The sequence below is a fragment of the Polypterus senegalus genome, chromosome 12 (genome assembly GCF_016835505.1).
Source record: "Polypterus senegalus isolate Bchr_013 chromosome 12, ASM1683550v1, whole genome shotgun sequence".
NCBI classification, from domain to species: Eukaryota; Metazoa; Chordata; class Cladistia; order Polypteriformes; family Polypteridae; genus Polypterus; species Polypterus senegalus.
This window is the reverse complement of record NC_053165.1, coordinates 59,579,448-59,595,092: the sequence shown is the minus strand read 5'-3', so window position 1 is coordinate 59,595,092 and position 15,645 is coordinate 59,579,448. Positions and strand designations below refer to the sequence as shown.

The 15,645-nt window shown below is 46.5% G+C and overlaps 1 protein-coding gene across 1 annotated transcript in view; it reads left to right on the top strand.

Moving 5' to 3' along the window:
* Window positions 1-14,460: 14,460 nt before the first annotated feature.
* bicdl1 (BICD family like cargo adaptor 1) overlaps window positions 14,461-15,645 on the top strand; it is a 50,661-nt gene continuing 49,476 nt past the window's right edge. Inside the window, exon 1 of the mRNA XM_039771634.1 lies at window positions 14,461-14,699. Coding sequence (XP_039627568.1) covers window positions 14,688-14,699 — 12 coding nt within the window. The 5' untranslated portion in view covers window positions 14,461-14,687. The remainder of the gene's footprint in view (window positions 14,700-15,645) is intronic.

Genomic DNA, 15,645 nt, shown 5'->3' with positions numbered 1-15,645 from the left:
TTCTCCAACTTCCCGTGTAGGTAGAAGGCTGAAATTTGGCAGGCTCATTCCTTACAGCTTACTTACAAAAGTTGGGCAGGTTTCATTTCGAAATTCTATGCCTAATGGTCATAACTGGAAGGTATTTTTCTCGATTAACTGTAATGGAGTTGAGCTGCAATGACGTAGGGGGGGCGGAGTTTCGTGTGACATCATCACGCCTCCCACGTAATCACGTGAACTGACTGTCAACGCAGTGCGTAGAAAACCAGGAAGACCTCCAAAAAGCGCTTAAGAAAACATGCATTATATAATTGAGAAGGCAGCGAAACAATAAGAAGCGAGCGAGTGACATATACTACCATATTCATGAGTGCTGCTACCTCGGAAAGAAAGCACGGTGTAAACCTAAACTTTAAATTAAGTTCATAGACAGGCTACCGCTGGCGTTTCACATGCCCACAGGTAATGCGGGATACAAGTTTAATGAGAGGAAGCAGGATATAAACGAGAGTTTTGATCACTTTGTAACTAAGTTAAAATTGTAGGTGAAGGGGTGTGCTTATGCAAATTCCGAGAGACTGTGTTTGTGGGGGATTGACAGTTAAGGTGGGTGGGGAGTCACGTCATCATCTCCCCTCCCATTTACCTCATTTTGCTCTGAGCTGAGCTTCGCGGCTAACGCCGTCTTCCGAAGCAACTTCGTCACACTGCCACCAAATACTCACAGAAAAATCCACAAGTTAATACACACTCTGTCTCTAGAGTTTCTTCACACTGAATCCTCCAGGCACTACTTAAAAAAGGTTACATTGACAATCGTGTTGCGTTATTTTTAAAATCTTTCCTTTTCTTAGCACAAGCACAGCTGAGAAGCTTCGATGCATGTGCTCCATAACGTTAAAAATAATGCATTTAATCACACTTTGCATTACAAGCAAAGGGGAGCTTTTGTCAATGCATGATTTCCTGGTACACCGATTACACTGATCAGCGCATCCCGATTCATTTTACCCTCGCACCACCTTAGTTTGAGAAGAAGTATGAAAAAATATGAGGTTAACACAGAAAAACAGATCACCAATTCAAGCTTTATGAATAATCGATTCGCCATCAATAATTGTTTTGGTAAAGCCATCCTCCTTCCATTTTATAATTTTTCCGCCACTAGCCATGATTAAATGAACGGTAACAAAGTAAGAGCAAAGCGAGGGTGACTTATTTAGGCAGGAATATATATGACAGCAACACTCATGACAATGTCAATCATGTTACGTTATTATTAAAAGGTTTCCTTTTCTTTTTCATTACTTCTTTAACACACTACTTCTCCGCTGCTGGTAGCAGGTATTTTGCTATATATATAATATATGAATTACCTCCAAAGAGCGCTGAGACTTTTGATATCATGAACGTGTGTACAAAAACTGGGGTCTTCTGCCCAGCAAAGTCGAGCAGCCAGCGCGTGCATAGCTGTGCCGGCCTTTGAGACGCTGACTGCGCTTCTGCCTTAAGTCAAAGTGAGCACTTTTAATTTTTTTCTTCCTCCCCCTGCGCTATAGCCCAGACAAGTGCAAACACGGGACCCCTTTTATACACCACGGCAAAATAATATTAAGGCGATTCACACTTTCTTTTGCACGTATACCATTATGAGGTCCTCAGCTCGGATTATGAAGATACGCACAGGAGTGAAGGACTGACAGTGCCATCACAGCCGATTAATGGCGGGGACGTCTCACCAGTCTACACAAGACCCACCGCGACTGTCCCAAAGGCGATCATAACGTCAGCGAACACATCTCTCTATACTATATAAAAGAAAAAGGCAACTTTCCTTTCTTTACACCTTTTTTCCTTTTATCCCAAACTAAAGCCTTTCTCTCTTAACACTGCAGAGGACACAAAACTAATTTTCTTTAAATGCCGGTAAGGCACATTACCAGAGGCACAAATTTGAACGTTCACATAGAAAATGTAATTTCTATACCACAGCCGTCGTGTAGCGCCTTTCAAAAGGGATCAACTACCGAGAGATGATCCATATACATTTTAGCTGCTGTTAGTTACTTACCTGTTGTGTTACACAGTCTTTAAAATGTAGTTTACCCGCAACCACTCCAGTAGTGCTCAATGTACCTCCATCCATCCATTTTCTAACCCGCTGAATCCAAATACAGGGTCACGGGGGTCTGCTGGAGCCAATCCCAGCCAACACAGGGCACAAGGCAGGAACCAATCCTGGGCAGGTGCCAACCCACCGCAGCTCAATGTACCTGTACTTCTTAAAACGTTAATGTTTTACTGTTTAATAACTTATAGACTATATTTTATTATTTTTCCCTTGCACTCAGTGACCAAAGCTATACACACACATATAGACACATACAAACATACACACAAGTATATGTATGTGTATATATATGTATCTATGTATGTGTATATATTGTAATAAGTGGAGACCAGAGACGTGGAAAGGTTTGGGGCAGCCACCCGTTTATTACGGTTTCCCGGCTGCAAAAGTCTTTGAGGCATTGTTACACAGTTGTTTACACAACAGAGTCCAAAACAGAACTGCCTGCCTAAGCAAATTTTAAAGGGGTCTTAGGGGGACAAAAGGGGTAAAAACCCCAAAACCCCAAAAACTCCCTTAACCCCCGGCCCTTAAGGGCAAGGGGCCCGGGCCCCCCCCGGGCCCCTGGGGAAACCCCCTCCCTAAAAATTTTTTTGGGTTTTTGGGGGTATTGAATATTTTTTTTTTTTTCCTTCCAAGGTTAAAAAAGCCCATCCAATACCCAAAAAAAAAAGGATTAAAGGGGGAAATTTGTAAGGGGGAAAACGGAAATTTGCCAAAAAAAACCCCCCCCCGGGGAACCCAAAATTTTCCTTTTTCCGGCCCAAAAGGGGCTTTAAAAAATTAAAAAATGGGGTTCCCCCCTTAAATATTTCCCCCAAAAAAAAAAATTAAAGGAAAAAAGGGAAAAACCCCCAAATGGCCACCCCTTTCAAAAGTGGGACTGGCCCGGGCACCCCCCACAAAGCCATTCCTTACCAGCCCTTTAAAATTTTTCCCGGCCCTGTCCCGGCCGCCCCAACGTCATTTTAGTGAAAAATTTTTACCGGGGACAAAAACCTCCAAAGGGGGGAAAAACGCCGGGCCCCCCGGGGGCCAATGGGAACCCTCTCCGGGGGGGGTTGGGGGGGGGGCCCCTCCCCCTTTCCCCCAAAAGGGTTTTTTTTTAAAAACGTGATCTGTACCCCCAAAACCCCAACCTTTCCCCCAACAAGGGGCCTAACGGCCAGTTTGATGGGTTGGGAAAACCCCCCCCAAATCCCGGGGGTGGGAAGCCCGGGGGTTTCCGGGGGGGCCCCCTTTGCTTTTGGGGGGTTTTTACAAATCTTCGGGGGGAAAAAATCCCCTTTAAAAGGGAGGGGTGCCCCCTTCCCCCCCCAAAAAATTTCCCCCGGGGCCCTTGGGTTTTCCCAAATGGGGGGGAAAACCCTTTTTTTAAAAGGCAAAGGGGGGTTTCAATTTCCCCTTCCGCAAAAACTTTTGATTTTTTTTTCCCCCCCAATTTTAGGGTTTTTCCCCCCGGGGAAAATTGGGGAAACTTGGGGAGGGGTTCTTTGGGGGCCCTTTTCCCCGGTGAGGACGAACGGGGGTGGGGCCCCCCCCCCCCCCAATCCGGGGCCGTTTTTTGGGGGGTTTTTGGGGGCCACTTTAAATTTTTGGGAAAATCCCAAAACTTCGGTTAAAAAAAATTCCCCTAAAGGGGGGAAAAAATCCCTTTTTAAAATCTTAAAACGAGCCGAAATTTTAAATTTTTTTTTTGGGGGCCGGGGCCCCCTTCCCGGGGAAAAAAAAACCCCACCTGCTTAAATTAAATTTTCGGGTTTTTTTTGGGGGGGGGGGGGGGAGGGCCCCCCCCCCCCAAATTTTTTTCCTTTTTGGGGGGTTTAAACCTTTTTTTTAAAACCAGGGAGGGGGCTTTAAAGAAATCCGGGATTTTTCCCTTTTGGAGGGGCCCGGGCCCCTTAGGGGGGCCCCAAAAAATTTTTTTTAAGCCCCAAAAAAATTTTTTAAACCCCCCCAAAAGGGGGGAATTTGGAACCCCCCGGGCCCCCGGGGATTTTGGGTTTAAAACCCCCCACAAAAACCCAAAAGGGGGGCCCCCCCGGGGGGGGTCCCCTTGGGTTTTCCGGCGAGTTTTGGAGGGGGGGGCCCCTCAAACCGCCCAAAAAGGGGGGGGTTTTTTGGGCCCCCCGGGAGTTTAAAGGGGGGGGGTTTTTTAAAAAATGCCGCGGGGAAAAACCGGCTTCCCCCCAAAACCCGTCAAAGGAGAAAAGAGGGGGTTTGCCCCCCCGGGGGGTGAAGGGAAACCCCCTAAAATTAGGGCCCCCAAAAGGACCTTCCAAATGGAAGCTGGAATTTTTTAGGTGTCCCCTGGAAAGGCCTCCCCCCTGGAAAACTTAAGGGGTTTTAAAAATTTTTGCCATTCCCCCCCGACGGGGTTTTTTTAAAAAAGGGAACGGGGGTCCCTTTGGCCGTTTCGAATCCCCAAAAACCCCCAAACCCCCCCCAAAAAGGGGGGCCCCGGAAAAGGGGGGTTTTTAAAATGGGGGTTTTCCGGAAACGAAGGGCTTTGCGCCAAAAACCCCCTTTTTAAGGCCAAAAAAAGGGGGGTTGGTTTAAAGGGGGAAAACCAAACCCCGCCTTTGGCGGTTTTTTTCCCCCTTTTAAACCCCCCGGGGGCCCCCCGGAAAAACCCAAGCAACCTTTGGGGGATGCCCCGGGCCAAGGGGGGTTTCCCCCCCCGGGTTTTAAAAGCCTTGGTTTTAAAACTCGGGGCCTCCCAAATTAAAAGGGGGGCCCCGGGCCGGGTGCTTTTAAAAAAAACGGGCCCCCTGCGGCCCCCCGTAATTTATCCAAAAGGGGCCCGGGGGGGAAAGGGGAAGAAATGTTTTTTTAGTTCGGGAGACCCTTCCCCCCTTTCCCGGGCCCAAAGGGGGGCGAAGTTTTTAACCGGAGGGAACCCCCCTCCCCGGGGGCGGGTGGAATGCCACTTGGGTAACCCCTTTGGCCACCCCCCCGGGCACACAAACAACCCCGCCATTGTCCCCTACGGTCCGCCTTGTTCCCCGACAGGTCGCAAGACAGACGGCCCGGCGACTTCGAACAAGCTCTGGAATGCGTGGAAGGGACTGCTTTAGTGGGACATAGCTCCCGGTAGTCCACAGAGCGGCTGTTCTGCCCTCCCAGGTTTCACAGCCGGCCTCTGGGTTTGCAAGAGCTGCAGCAGCTCGTCCATAGAATGGAATTCGCCCCAGGCCGGCTGGGCAAATTCCTGGGGTAGTCTTTTAGCAGCAGAAAACAGGCCACTTGCTGCACTATTTGTAAGGGGTTAACTCAATGGGCGTAGCCACTCACCCACCTGTTGCCAGAGAGCCATAGCCTGCTCTGACAGCCCTTTGCTTGGGTTAAACTCCCAGTTTATGATTTCCTTCACCTGCCGCCTGGGGACAACCCATCGCTAACTGGGACCTTGGTCCCGATGGGCAGCTCGGCTTTCCTGCCAAGGAGAGCATACTGAGCCACTCGTGTGTGTTCCCCAGAAGCCAGCCCACGCCTGTGGGTCCCCTACGTTCTCCACGAGATGGGTGGTCCCCACCGGTTATGCTCATGGAGCAGAGCCTGCACCGCGTCCTTCCTGACCCTCTGGCGCACTCCCGCCCCAAACTCGCCCCGTACTCACCCACCTGGTTCCGTGATAGTTCGTGTCCCGGTTCATCGGGGACACCATCCTGCCGACTACGCCACTGTAATAAGTGGAGACCAGAGACGCGGAAAGGTTTGGGGCAGCCACCCGCTTATTACGGTTTCCGCTGCAAAAGTCTTTGAGGCATTGTTAACAGTTGTTTACACAACAGAGTAAAACAGAACTGCCTGCCTAAGCAAAGGCAGTGAGCTTTATAGCACAGAGGGCGGAAATGATGTCGCCCTCTGGGCCGAACTGGAAGTGACATCATCCTTGGGGCCGGAACCGAAGTGACCTCATTCTTGGGGCCGGAACCGAAGTGATGTGTCCTTCCTGGAAATGGCGGCTCCTGGTGGGATTTCCGGTAAGACCTGCAGAGAACTCAGAAAGAGCGCCAGTGCACCCCCCCCTGGGCAGATGTATAAACAGTATTTCCTAAGCCCTTCAGCTGCTTCCCATGCACACGCAGTGTGACAAGACTCCCCTCAGCCCAGACCCGCCGGGTCGGGCGACCTGCACCGAGAGGTCGTGGGCCCGGGAAAGGGCATCGGCGTTGGCATGAAGAGACCCCTGTCGATGAACGAGCGCGATACTTGTACTGCTGCAGGTCAAGAAACCACCTCGTGACCCGTGGATTCGACTCCCTGTGAAGGGCCATCCACTTCAGAGGTGCATGATCCGTCACCAGAGTGAACACGCCACCCAAGAGGTAGTACGCAGCTGAGTTACCGCCCATTTGATCGCCAGAGCCTCTTTCTCCACCGCCGCACCTGGTCTCCCTGTCCAACAGTTTCCGCTCAGGTACATAACGGGTGTTCAACACCGCCGACGCTTTGGCTCAACACGGCACCCAAGCCTGTGTCCGGCGTCCGCCTGGAGGATAAAAGGGAGAGAGAAGTTAGGGGAGATCAAGATAGGTGCTGAAGTCAGAGCCCTTTTAAGTCACTGAATGCAGCCCCGCTTTATCAGACCATACCACCGTATTAGGAGCTCTTTTCTTTGTCAAATCGGTCAAGGCGCCGCTCTCGGAGAAGCGAGGCACAAACCGGCGGTAGTACCCGCCAAACCGAGAAAGGATTGGACTTGCCGCTTGGTTTTGGACGGGCCAGGCCATTATGGCTTGCAACTTGGAACACTGTGGCCTCACAGTACCCCGGCCCACTAGGTAGCCCAAATATTTGGCTTCCCTCAATCCAAAGAAACATTTCTTGGGGTTGATTCGGAGCCCGGCCTCTCCCAGTGTCCGTAATACTGCTGTGACCTGCTGTATGTGTTCCTTCCAGGTGCTGGAATAGATGACACGCCATCCAGATAGGCAGCACAGAACGAGTTATGGGGCCGGAGCACTTTGTCCACCAGACGCTGAAAAGTCGCAGGCCCGTGTAACCCGAATGGAAGGACACGATACTGCCAGTGTCCGCTAGGAGTGCTAAACGCGGTTTTTCCTTCGGACTCGTTAAAGGAACCTGCCAGTACCCCTTTGTCATGTCAAGTGTAGTCAAGAATTTGGCTGGTCCCAGTCTCGAGGAGGTCATCCACGCGAGGAATGGGATAAGCATCAATCTGGAAACTTGGTTGAGCCGACGGAAGTCATTGCAAAACCTCCAACTGCCGTCAGGCTTAGCAATCAAGACGATGGGACTGGACCAGGGACTACTACTTTCCTCGATTACTCCTAGTGCCAGCATTCGCTTGATTTCCAGTTCCACTTCTACTTTCTTTGCCTCCGGAGTCTGTAGGGTCGCTCACGGACGATCACCCCCGGGTCAGTCAATATGTCGTGCGCAATCAGAGAGGTCCGACCGGGTTTTTCACTTACCACCTCTGGGACAGAGCGGATAGCTGCTTCGAGCTCTTGTTTCTGCCTGGGGATAGCTGCTCGCGAAATTAAGGGAACTTACTTCAGCAAGAGAGAGCAGGGCTGTCCGGAGGAGGGATCGGGACCCTCTCCTTCCACGGTTTCAGCAGGTTTACATGATATATTCGCCAGCTGGTCGGCGATTGGGCTGTTTCACCAAATAGTCAACCAATCCCTTCCTTTCCTTAATTTCAGAGGGGCCTAGCCAATGGGCGAGCAGTTTAGAGTGAGAAGTTGGGACCAATACCATGACGCGATCCCCCGGTTGGAACTCCCGGAGAGTCGTGCCACGGTCATAAAGGCGGGCCTGTGCTGATTGCGCCTCCTCTATATGACTTTTTAGAATCGGTCTTATTGCATCAAATCTATCGCGCAATTGGGCGATATATTCCAAAATATTAGTGGAGGGCTGTGCCTCCCCTTCCCAGCCCTCTTTAAAATATCCAATAAACCCCGGGTTGTCTTCCGTACAGTAATTCAAATGGAGAGAACCCGTAGAGGCTTGAGGAACTTCCCGATATGCAAAGAGGACAAGGGGAGGAGTTGGTCCCAATCCTCCCATCCTTGCTGACTACCTTACGTAGCATTTGCTTGAGAGTTTGATTAAATCTCTCCACTAGGCCATCGGTTTGAGGATGATACACCGAGGTCTTTAAATGCTTTATTTTCAGTAACTTGGCAGTCTCCTTGAACGTTTCCGAGGTAAAAGGCGTTCCTTGGTCCGTCAGGACTTCTCTAGGAATGCCTACGAAAAGACTCCTACTAGTTCCCGTGCAATATTTTTGTGGTAGCCGAGCGCAACGGAACGGCTTCAGGGAATCGGGTAGCATAATCCACGAGGACGAGTATATATTTATATCCTCGGCTGAGGGTTCTAGGGTCCTACTATGTCAACCCCAATCCTATCAAAGGAACGCCAATAAGGGGAAGGGGAACCAGAGGAGCACGGTCCTCCTAGGAATTTGCCGCAGTTGACATTCCGGACAGGAAATGCAAAAGCGCGAACCTCCTCATTAATCCCCAGAAAAACGGAGCTTAATTCGCTCTAATGTTTTATCGGAGCCGAGATGGCCTCCAAGAAGGTGGGAGTGTGCTAACTCGCAAACCTGCCGCCGTAGGTCCGCTGGATTAGCAACAACTTCCGGACCTTCCCTCATGTTCAGCGACCCGATACAACAAATCATTATCAATGACAAAGTGAGGTCCCTGTGGCATGGGCAAATGCGCGTTGGCGTTAACAGAACCACTGCATTCTTTATGTGTTTCAGAGAGTCGCCATTCCACTGTTCTCTTGAAAGAAGCCGGTGTTGCTCTAAACTGAAAGTGCAATTCAGAGAGGGTCCGGTCTGACCTCAAGGGGCGGAGATTCCTCCTCGCTGCCGGGCGCTAGTGGATGACGTAGTAGCCCGCGACGGTCCGGGAGTGTCTTCGCACTCTCTTGGCCTACCGCCCCACTCCCTGTCGGCTGATTACACGGTGTGGAAGCAACTTGAGATGAATCGTTGTCATCTATAACGAGGCCATAAGTTTTTCGGGAATGCTTTCTAAACTACCGCGTTACTATCAGACCAGTCTCGCCGAGGATTACGGAAACGGAGGATCCGGATGCACCGCCACGGTAAGCTGTCGAAGGGTTCCTCCGAGACATACGTAACACGGGCGGTATTGTATGTGCGGATATCTCCGTGTATACATTTTAGACTGGTCTTCTTTTAATCCACTGTTGCGGTAGAATAAAACGGCGAGCAACGACAGACACGCTACTGCCGGAATCGAACAGCGCTGTTATCTTATGTCCATTAATAAGAAGCTCCCCGTATGTTTATCCGCCAGGGATTGCTAAGGGCACACAAACACCCGCCATTGTCCCCTACGGTCCGCCTTGTTCCTCGACAGGTCGCAAGCCAGACGGCCCGGCGACTTCGAACAAGCTCTGGAATGCGTGGAAGGGACTGCTTTAGTGGGACATAGCTCCCGGTAGTCCACAGAGCGGCTGTTCTGCCCTCCCAGGTTTCACAGCCGCCTCTGGGTTTGCAAGAGCTGCAGCAGCTCGTCCATAGAATGGAATTCGCCCCAGGCCGGCTGGGCAAATTCCTGGGGTAGTCTTTTTAGCAGCAGAAAACAGGCCACTTGCTGCACTATTTGTAAGGGGGTTAACTCGAATGGCCGTAGCCACTCACCCACCTGTTGCCAGAGAGCCATAGCCTGCTCTGACAGCCCTTTGCTTGGGTTAAACTCCCAGTTTATGATTTCCTTCACCTGCCGGCCTGGGGACAACCCATCGCTAACTGGGACCTTGGTCCCGATGGGCAGCTCGGCTTTCCTGCCAAGGAGAGCATACTGAGCCACTCGTGTGTGTTCCCCAGAAGCCAGCCCACGCCTGGGGGTCCCATCTACGCTCTCCACGAGATGGGTGGTCCCCACCGAGTTATGCTCATGGAGCAGAGCCTGCACCGCGTCCTTCCTGACCCTCTGGCGCACTCCCCGCCCCGAAACTCGGCCCCGGTACTCACCCACCTGGTTCCGTGATAGTTCGTGTCCCGGGTTCATCGGGGACACCATCCTGCCGACTACGCCACTGTAATAAGTGGAGACCAGAGACGTGGAAAGGTTTGGGGCAGCCACCCGATTATTACGGTTTCCCGGCTGCAAAAGTCTTTGAGGCATTGTTACACAGTTGTTTACACAACAGAGTCCAAAACAGAACTGCCTGCCTAAGCAAAGGCAGTGAGCTTTATAGCACAGAGGGCGGAAATGATGTCGTCCTCTGGGCTGGAACTGGAAGTGACATCATCCTTGGGCCCGGAACCGGAAGTGACCTCATTCTTGGGGCCGGAACCGGAAGTGATGTGTCCTTCCTGGAAATGGCGGCTCCTGGTGGGATTTCCGGGTAAGACCTGCAGAGAACTCAGAAAGAGCGTCAGTGCACCCCGCCCCCCCCTGGGCAGATGTATAAACAGTATTTCCTAAGCCCTTCAGCTGCTTCCCATGCACACGTGTGTGACAATATATATATATACACACACACACACACACACACACACACAAGTATATGTATGTGTATATATATGTATGTATGTATGTGTATATATATATATACACACACACACACACACACACATACATACATACACACATATATATAATTTGTGTGTGTGTATGTATGTGTGTGTATATATGATGTAGATAGGTATGTATATATATATATGTGTGTGTATGTATGTATGTATGTATGTATGTATGTATGTATGTATGTATGTATGTATGTGTGTGTGTGTGTGTATATATATATGACAGCAGCAATCCAAGCTGTGAGAAAACAGTAAAAAGGAGGCGTGTCAGACGTCGTGGTACATTGCAGCTAGACGAAAATAACTTTGTGATGCTGCCACCAAATACACAAAACAATTACTTTGACAATCATGTTACATTATTTTTAAAATGTTTCCTTTTCTTTCTCTTTCCTTCTTTAACACATTACTTCTCCGCTGCCAAGCGCGGGTATTTTGCTATATATATATATATATATATATATATATATATATATATATATATATATATATATATATATATATATATATATAAATAGATAGATAGATATGACAACAACACTCATATCAATGACAAAACAATTACATTAACAATCATGTTACGTTATTTTTAAAATTTTTCCTTTTCTTTTTCGTACCTTCTTTAACACACTACTTCTCCGCTGCGAAGCGCGGGTATTCTGCTAGTTTTATCTATATACTGTATTTAAATGTTGGCTCCAGACCAGAAAAGTAAAGCATTATGACATGTACTCTATTTCTAAAAGAAAGCTGGACTCAAATGGAAATAATAAAAATAAATATTTCAAATATTTGTAAGATAATTAGGAAGGTATATTGAAAGATTTGTTTAAAATATATATTACATAAATATGCAGTGGGTAGCACTGCTGCCTCGCAGTTAGGAGACCCGGGTTTGCTTCCGGTGTACTCCCTGTGTGGAATTTTCATATTCTCCCCGTGTCTGCATGGGTTTGCTCCTGGTGCTCCGGTTTCCTCCCACAGTCCAAAGACATACAGATTAGGTGCACTGGTGCTCCTAAATTGTCCGTAGTGTGTGCTTGGTGTGTGTGTTTGTGCCCTGCGGTGGGCTGGCGCCCTGCCCAGTGTTTGTTTCCTGCCTTGCGCCCTGTGTTGGCTGGGATTTGCTCCGGCAGACCCCCGTGACCTTGTAGTTAGGATATAGTGGGTTGAATATTGGATGGATGGATGGATGGATAATGGATGGATGGATGGATTACATAAATAACATCAATGACAAATTATTTCTGCATAAACTGTAAGCCTCTGTAGAAGGCATGCACCAGAACACAATTAGCAAGTAAGCAGTTGCTGCTCTAATCTTCTTAATGTAATTCCCTCATGCAGTCTATCCACTTACCCTCTTTTTGGCTGTGATCTAAGAATTCCTCACAAAGACAAGTATGTGCTTCCAGCAAGTCATATATAAGGTTCTTTTCTTGACAGGCAATTGACCTCCTGAGGATTATCAGACAAAACATGAAAGTTTTTTTTTCCACAGACTTTGTGAAAACATAGTTTTGAAGCAAGAACAGCAGCCTCAGTTGACCACAATATTCACCAATATTCAGTTACTATTTATTACAAACAAATGTTACCATTATTTTATTTTTTTACAAAAAAAAGTCTTGATGAAGGGATATATAATAAGTAAAAATTAATGCCTATTTTGTAAGTTTTTAAGTAGACTGTGGTTTCATCTATGGCAGTACCTTAGCATTTAGGACTACAGTACAGTACATTTGTCTGCTATTTGATGAAATAGTGTTAAATTATCAACCAACCAAGCCTCGACTTTAATCACTTTCAAAGAGGCAATATTTTTTAATAAAAACATACTTTGGGAAGGAACAGCTGCTGTTTATCCAATATTTCACAGAACATTTAAAACTTTAATGAAAGCAGTCTTTATACTTATTTTTTCACATTAACAATGTACTGTATAAAAAACAGTGACTTTTTCATTCTGATTAAAAGTTTTGGCAACAGAAAAACTAGGGAGAAGGTGAATGCTGGCTAGTAGCTCATCATTTTAAATGTCCTGGTACTTTCATCAGTGCTTCATTGCTAAAATATGGTGTATTATGTTCTTAGATTATGTGTAGCTAGAATCTATAACAAAAAGGTTACCACACTCTATTGGCATAAAAACAAAACTACTCATGGGTTCAAAACATCTTTAAGCATAGGAAAGACGAGATGGCTGGCATCAATGATATAATTTCTTTTCCTGTTCTGAGCCTTTTGTCCAATAAGAATTTTAACAGTTTTACAGACTGCTTGTCCAAATTTCAAAGTCTAAACTTAGGGCCAAAAAAACAACAGTCCTTAAAGTTAATGCATTTGAAGTAATCTGTAAAATGTAACCCAGAGACGAACAGAATGACAAAAGGTCTTTTCATTTGTGCTGCAAGGTTTTGTGACGTTTTTAGTGAAATATATTGATTGCTTCTTCATTTTTTGTTTAAATTATTTGGATCCAGAGTGTATTTTCAGATGTATTACAAACAAAACATTCTGCAAGTCTTGACAAAAGGCACTGCTTTATTTAACAGGCAATATGGATAAAATGATATTTCAGAAGTACATGCTTCTGCTGTGCAATGACAAACGATAATCTCCTTTAAGATGTGTTACAGTAACTGATGCATCTTCTACATCTGAATTAGTACAGGTTTGCTTCTACGATGTAACAGAGATTAAATCCTTTTTGTTTTCTGTGACAGATTGCTATAAAACTTCAAAACATTGAAAATTCACAGGTAACACACCGAACAACTTGCCAATTACTTTTTATTTTGAATTGCAATATTCTTCCAGATATTTAGATAAATAAATCATATTAAATGTGTAATGAAACATTCATGATCATCTGCCAATTCAGAATATTAAAAATATGAATCCTCTACTGTATTTGTTGACTTCTGAGGTTATTTTATGCCTCATTTTACTTCGGGACTGATTCGTGTCATCCTATGGTGGTTATGCTCCGAGTTTATTCAGTTCAGATCTCCAAATAAAATAATGAATGAAACTTTGTGGAATATATGATTGCTAAAATGCTCTCTGGTAGGTGGCGGGCCATAAGTTAACAGCAAGTCGGATGCTTAGCCGTCGTAAACTGGGCGGAAAGGAAGGGGGCACACTGAAGCCTCGCACCCCACCACGCAAGGTCAGTGTAAAGTAACCATTGCACATATCTTTGCATAATTCGCTCGGTGTCAAGATAGGCCCATCTTGGCCTGTGCTTCCTATTCTATATCTTGCACTATTTTGTATACTGTAAAATTTCTCTAGTCCCACTGTACTGTGAATGTTATTTATACTTTTTTGAATGTTTAATTTATATCTTTTATGAGAGTTTTGTATTGTATTGTGTTTCATTTGGTAATAATAAAAAAAAAATAGGCCCAACTTTTGTTTTGGGTGTATGTGTTAAAATTTTACAGACAAAACGCAAGTTGTTGTTTAACGTTGTTTGGAGATCTCAACGTACAAGCGGACGGATTCACACTAAAGACTAGCCATCCTGGGAAGCTGTTTTTTATCCATTAAAGTGTGACTACGGCTGGAGGGGGGAACAAGCCTAGTAGATACGGTAATCCCATTGCGAGGATCCTTGCCTTTACTGTGGAGATTTTATTGTTCGTTACGACAGACACAGAGCCTCCGATAGGTACCGAATGCTTGAGTCAGTGCACTGATAGCTACGCGACGCCACTCCGTCTGCGCGGGAAGCACGCGCTCAAAAAGCCGCCCAGGTGCCGCTGGCGGGTCACACGTCATTAGATTGGCGGCGAGTGCAGGCCACTCGTTAAGGGAATTCCCCGCAAGAAAATGTAATTTAATTTAAACTAAACTATAGACTGGCGACGACCCTCAAGCTTCTCTCTCTCTCTCTCTCTCATCCCCTTGAAAGATTTGGACATGATTTGAACTTTTTGCCATAGTCATTTAGAACACTTACTGCCCAGTTATACTTTAAAGGAGAAGTAATTGTAAGGAAGTTTCCAGAAAGATGTCATGAAGACGTTGGTATGTATATATATTTTTTTAATGTATATTAAGGAATGGACCATGAGGGTGTCAAGAAAGTAATGGACTGTACATTTTAGGATAGTGGTTCTCGGGGGAGGCTATTCACGAACGGTACTTTTCACTGTATTATTTGAACCAATTCGTGAGCTCAGTGGGAGTACTAAAGCGCATGCGTGTCCTTATTGCTTTGTGTCGCCCACAAGGGGTGTCCAACTCCGGTCATGGAGGGACTTACAAGCTGCAGGTTTTCATTCTAACCATCTTCTTAATTAGCGACCAGTTTTTGCTGATGATTAACTTGTTTTGCCTTCGTTTTAATTGCCCTGACCCCTTACTTTTTCCTTAATTAACAGCCAAACACTAATGAGACACAAAACGAGCTGCCACATGGCCAGCTAACCTGTACCCATCACACAGTATCTGAAAATAATGAAAGTTGAAATTCACCGTAAGGTTGATCAGCTCAGGTCACCAAAACAGTGACAGTGTTCTTAGAAAAAAGAGAAACTGAACTGTTTTGGAAATGTCAGCTGTGGCAGAATGAAAGCTAGCAAGCCGTGGAATTAAATAGCAGATTTAATTAACAGCAAGAATCGGCTTCTTATTAAGAAACTAGTTGGGGTAAAATTAGTTGTAGTTTAAAGGTCTGATTTAGCTGGTCATCTGTTGGCTTGCTTCACATCTCATTTATGTCTGGCTGCCATTTAAATTAAAGAATCGATTCAGAGGACTGAATCCTTAAAACAGGGCTATTAAAATGGAGGGAAAAAGTTAATTAGCTTTGAAAACTAGTCACTGATTGGGAAAACAGTTAGAAAGAAAACCTTTGGGCCACTGTGACCCCCTAGGATCGGAGTTGGATTCAGTTTGCTGAGAGATGTTTAAATCGCATGTGCAAGATCCTTCTTAGTCATGGGCCTCGAGACATTTGATTCATGAAACC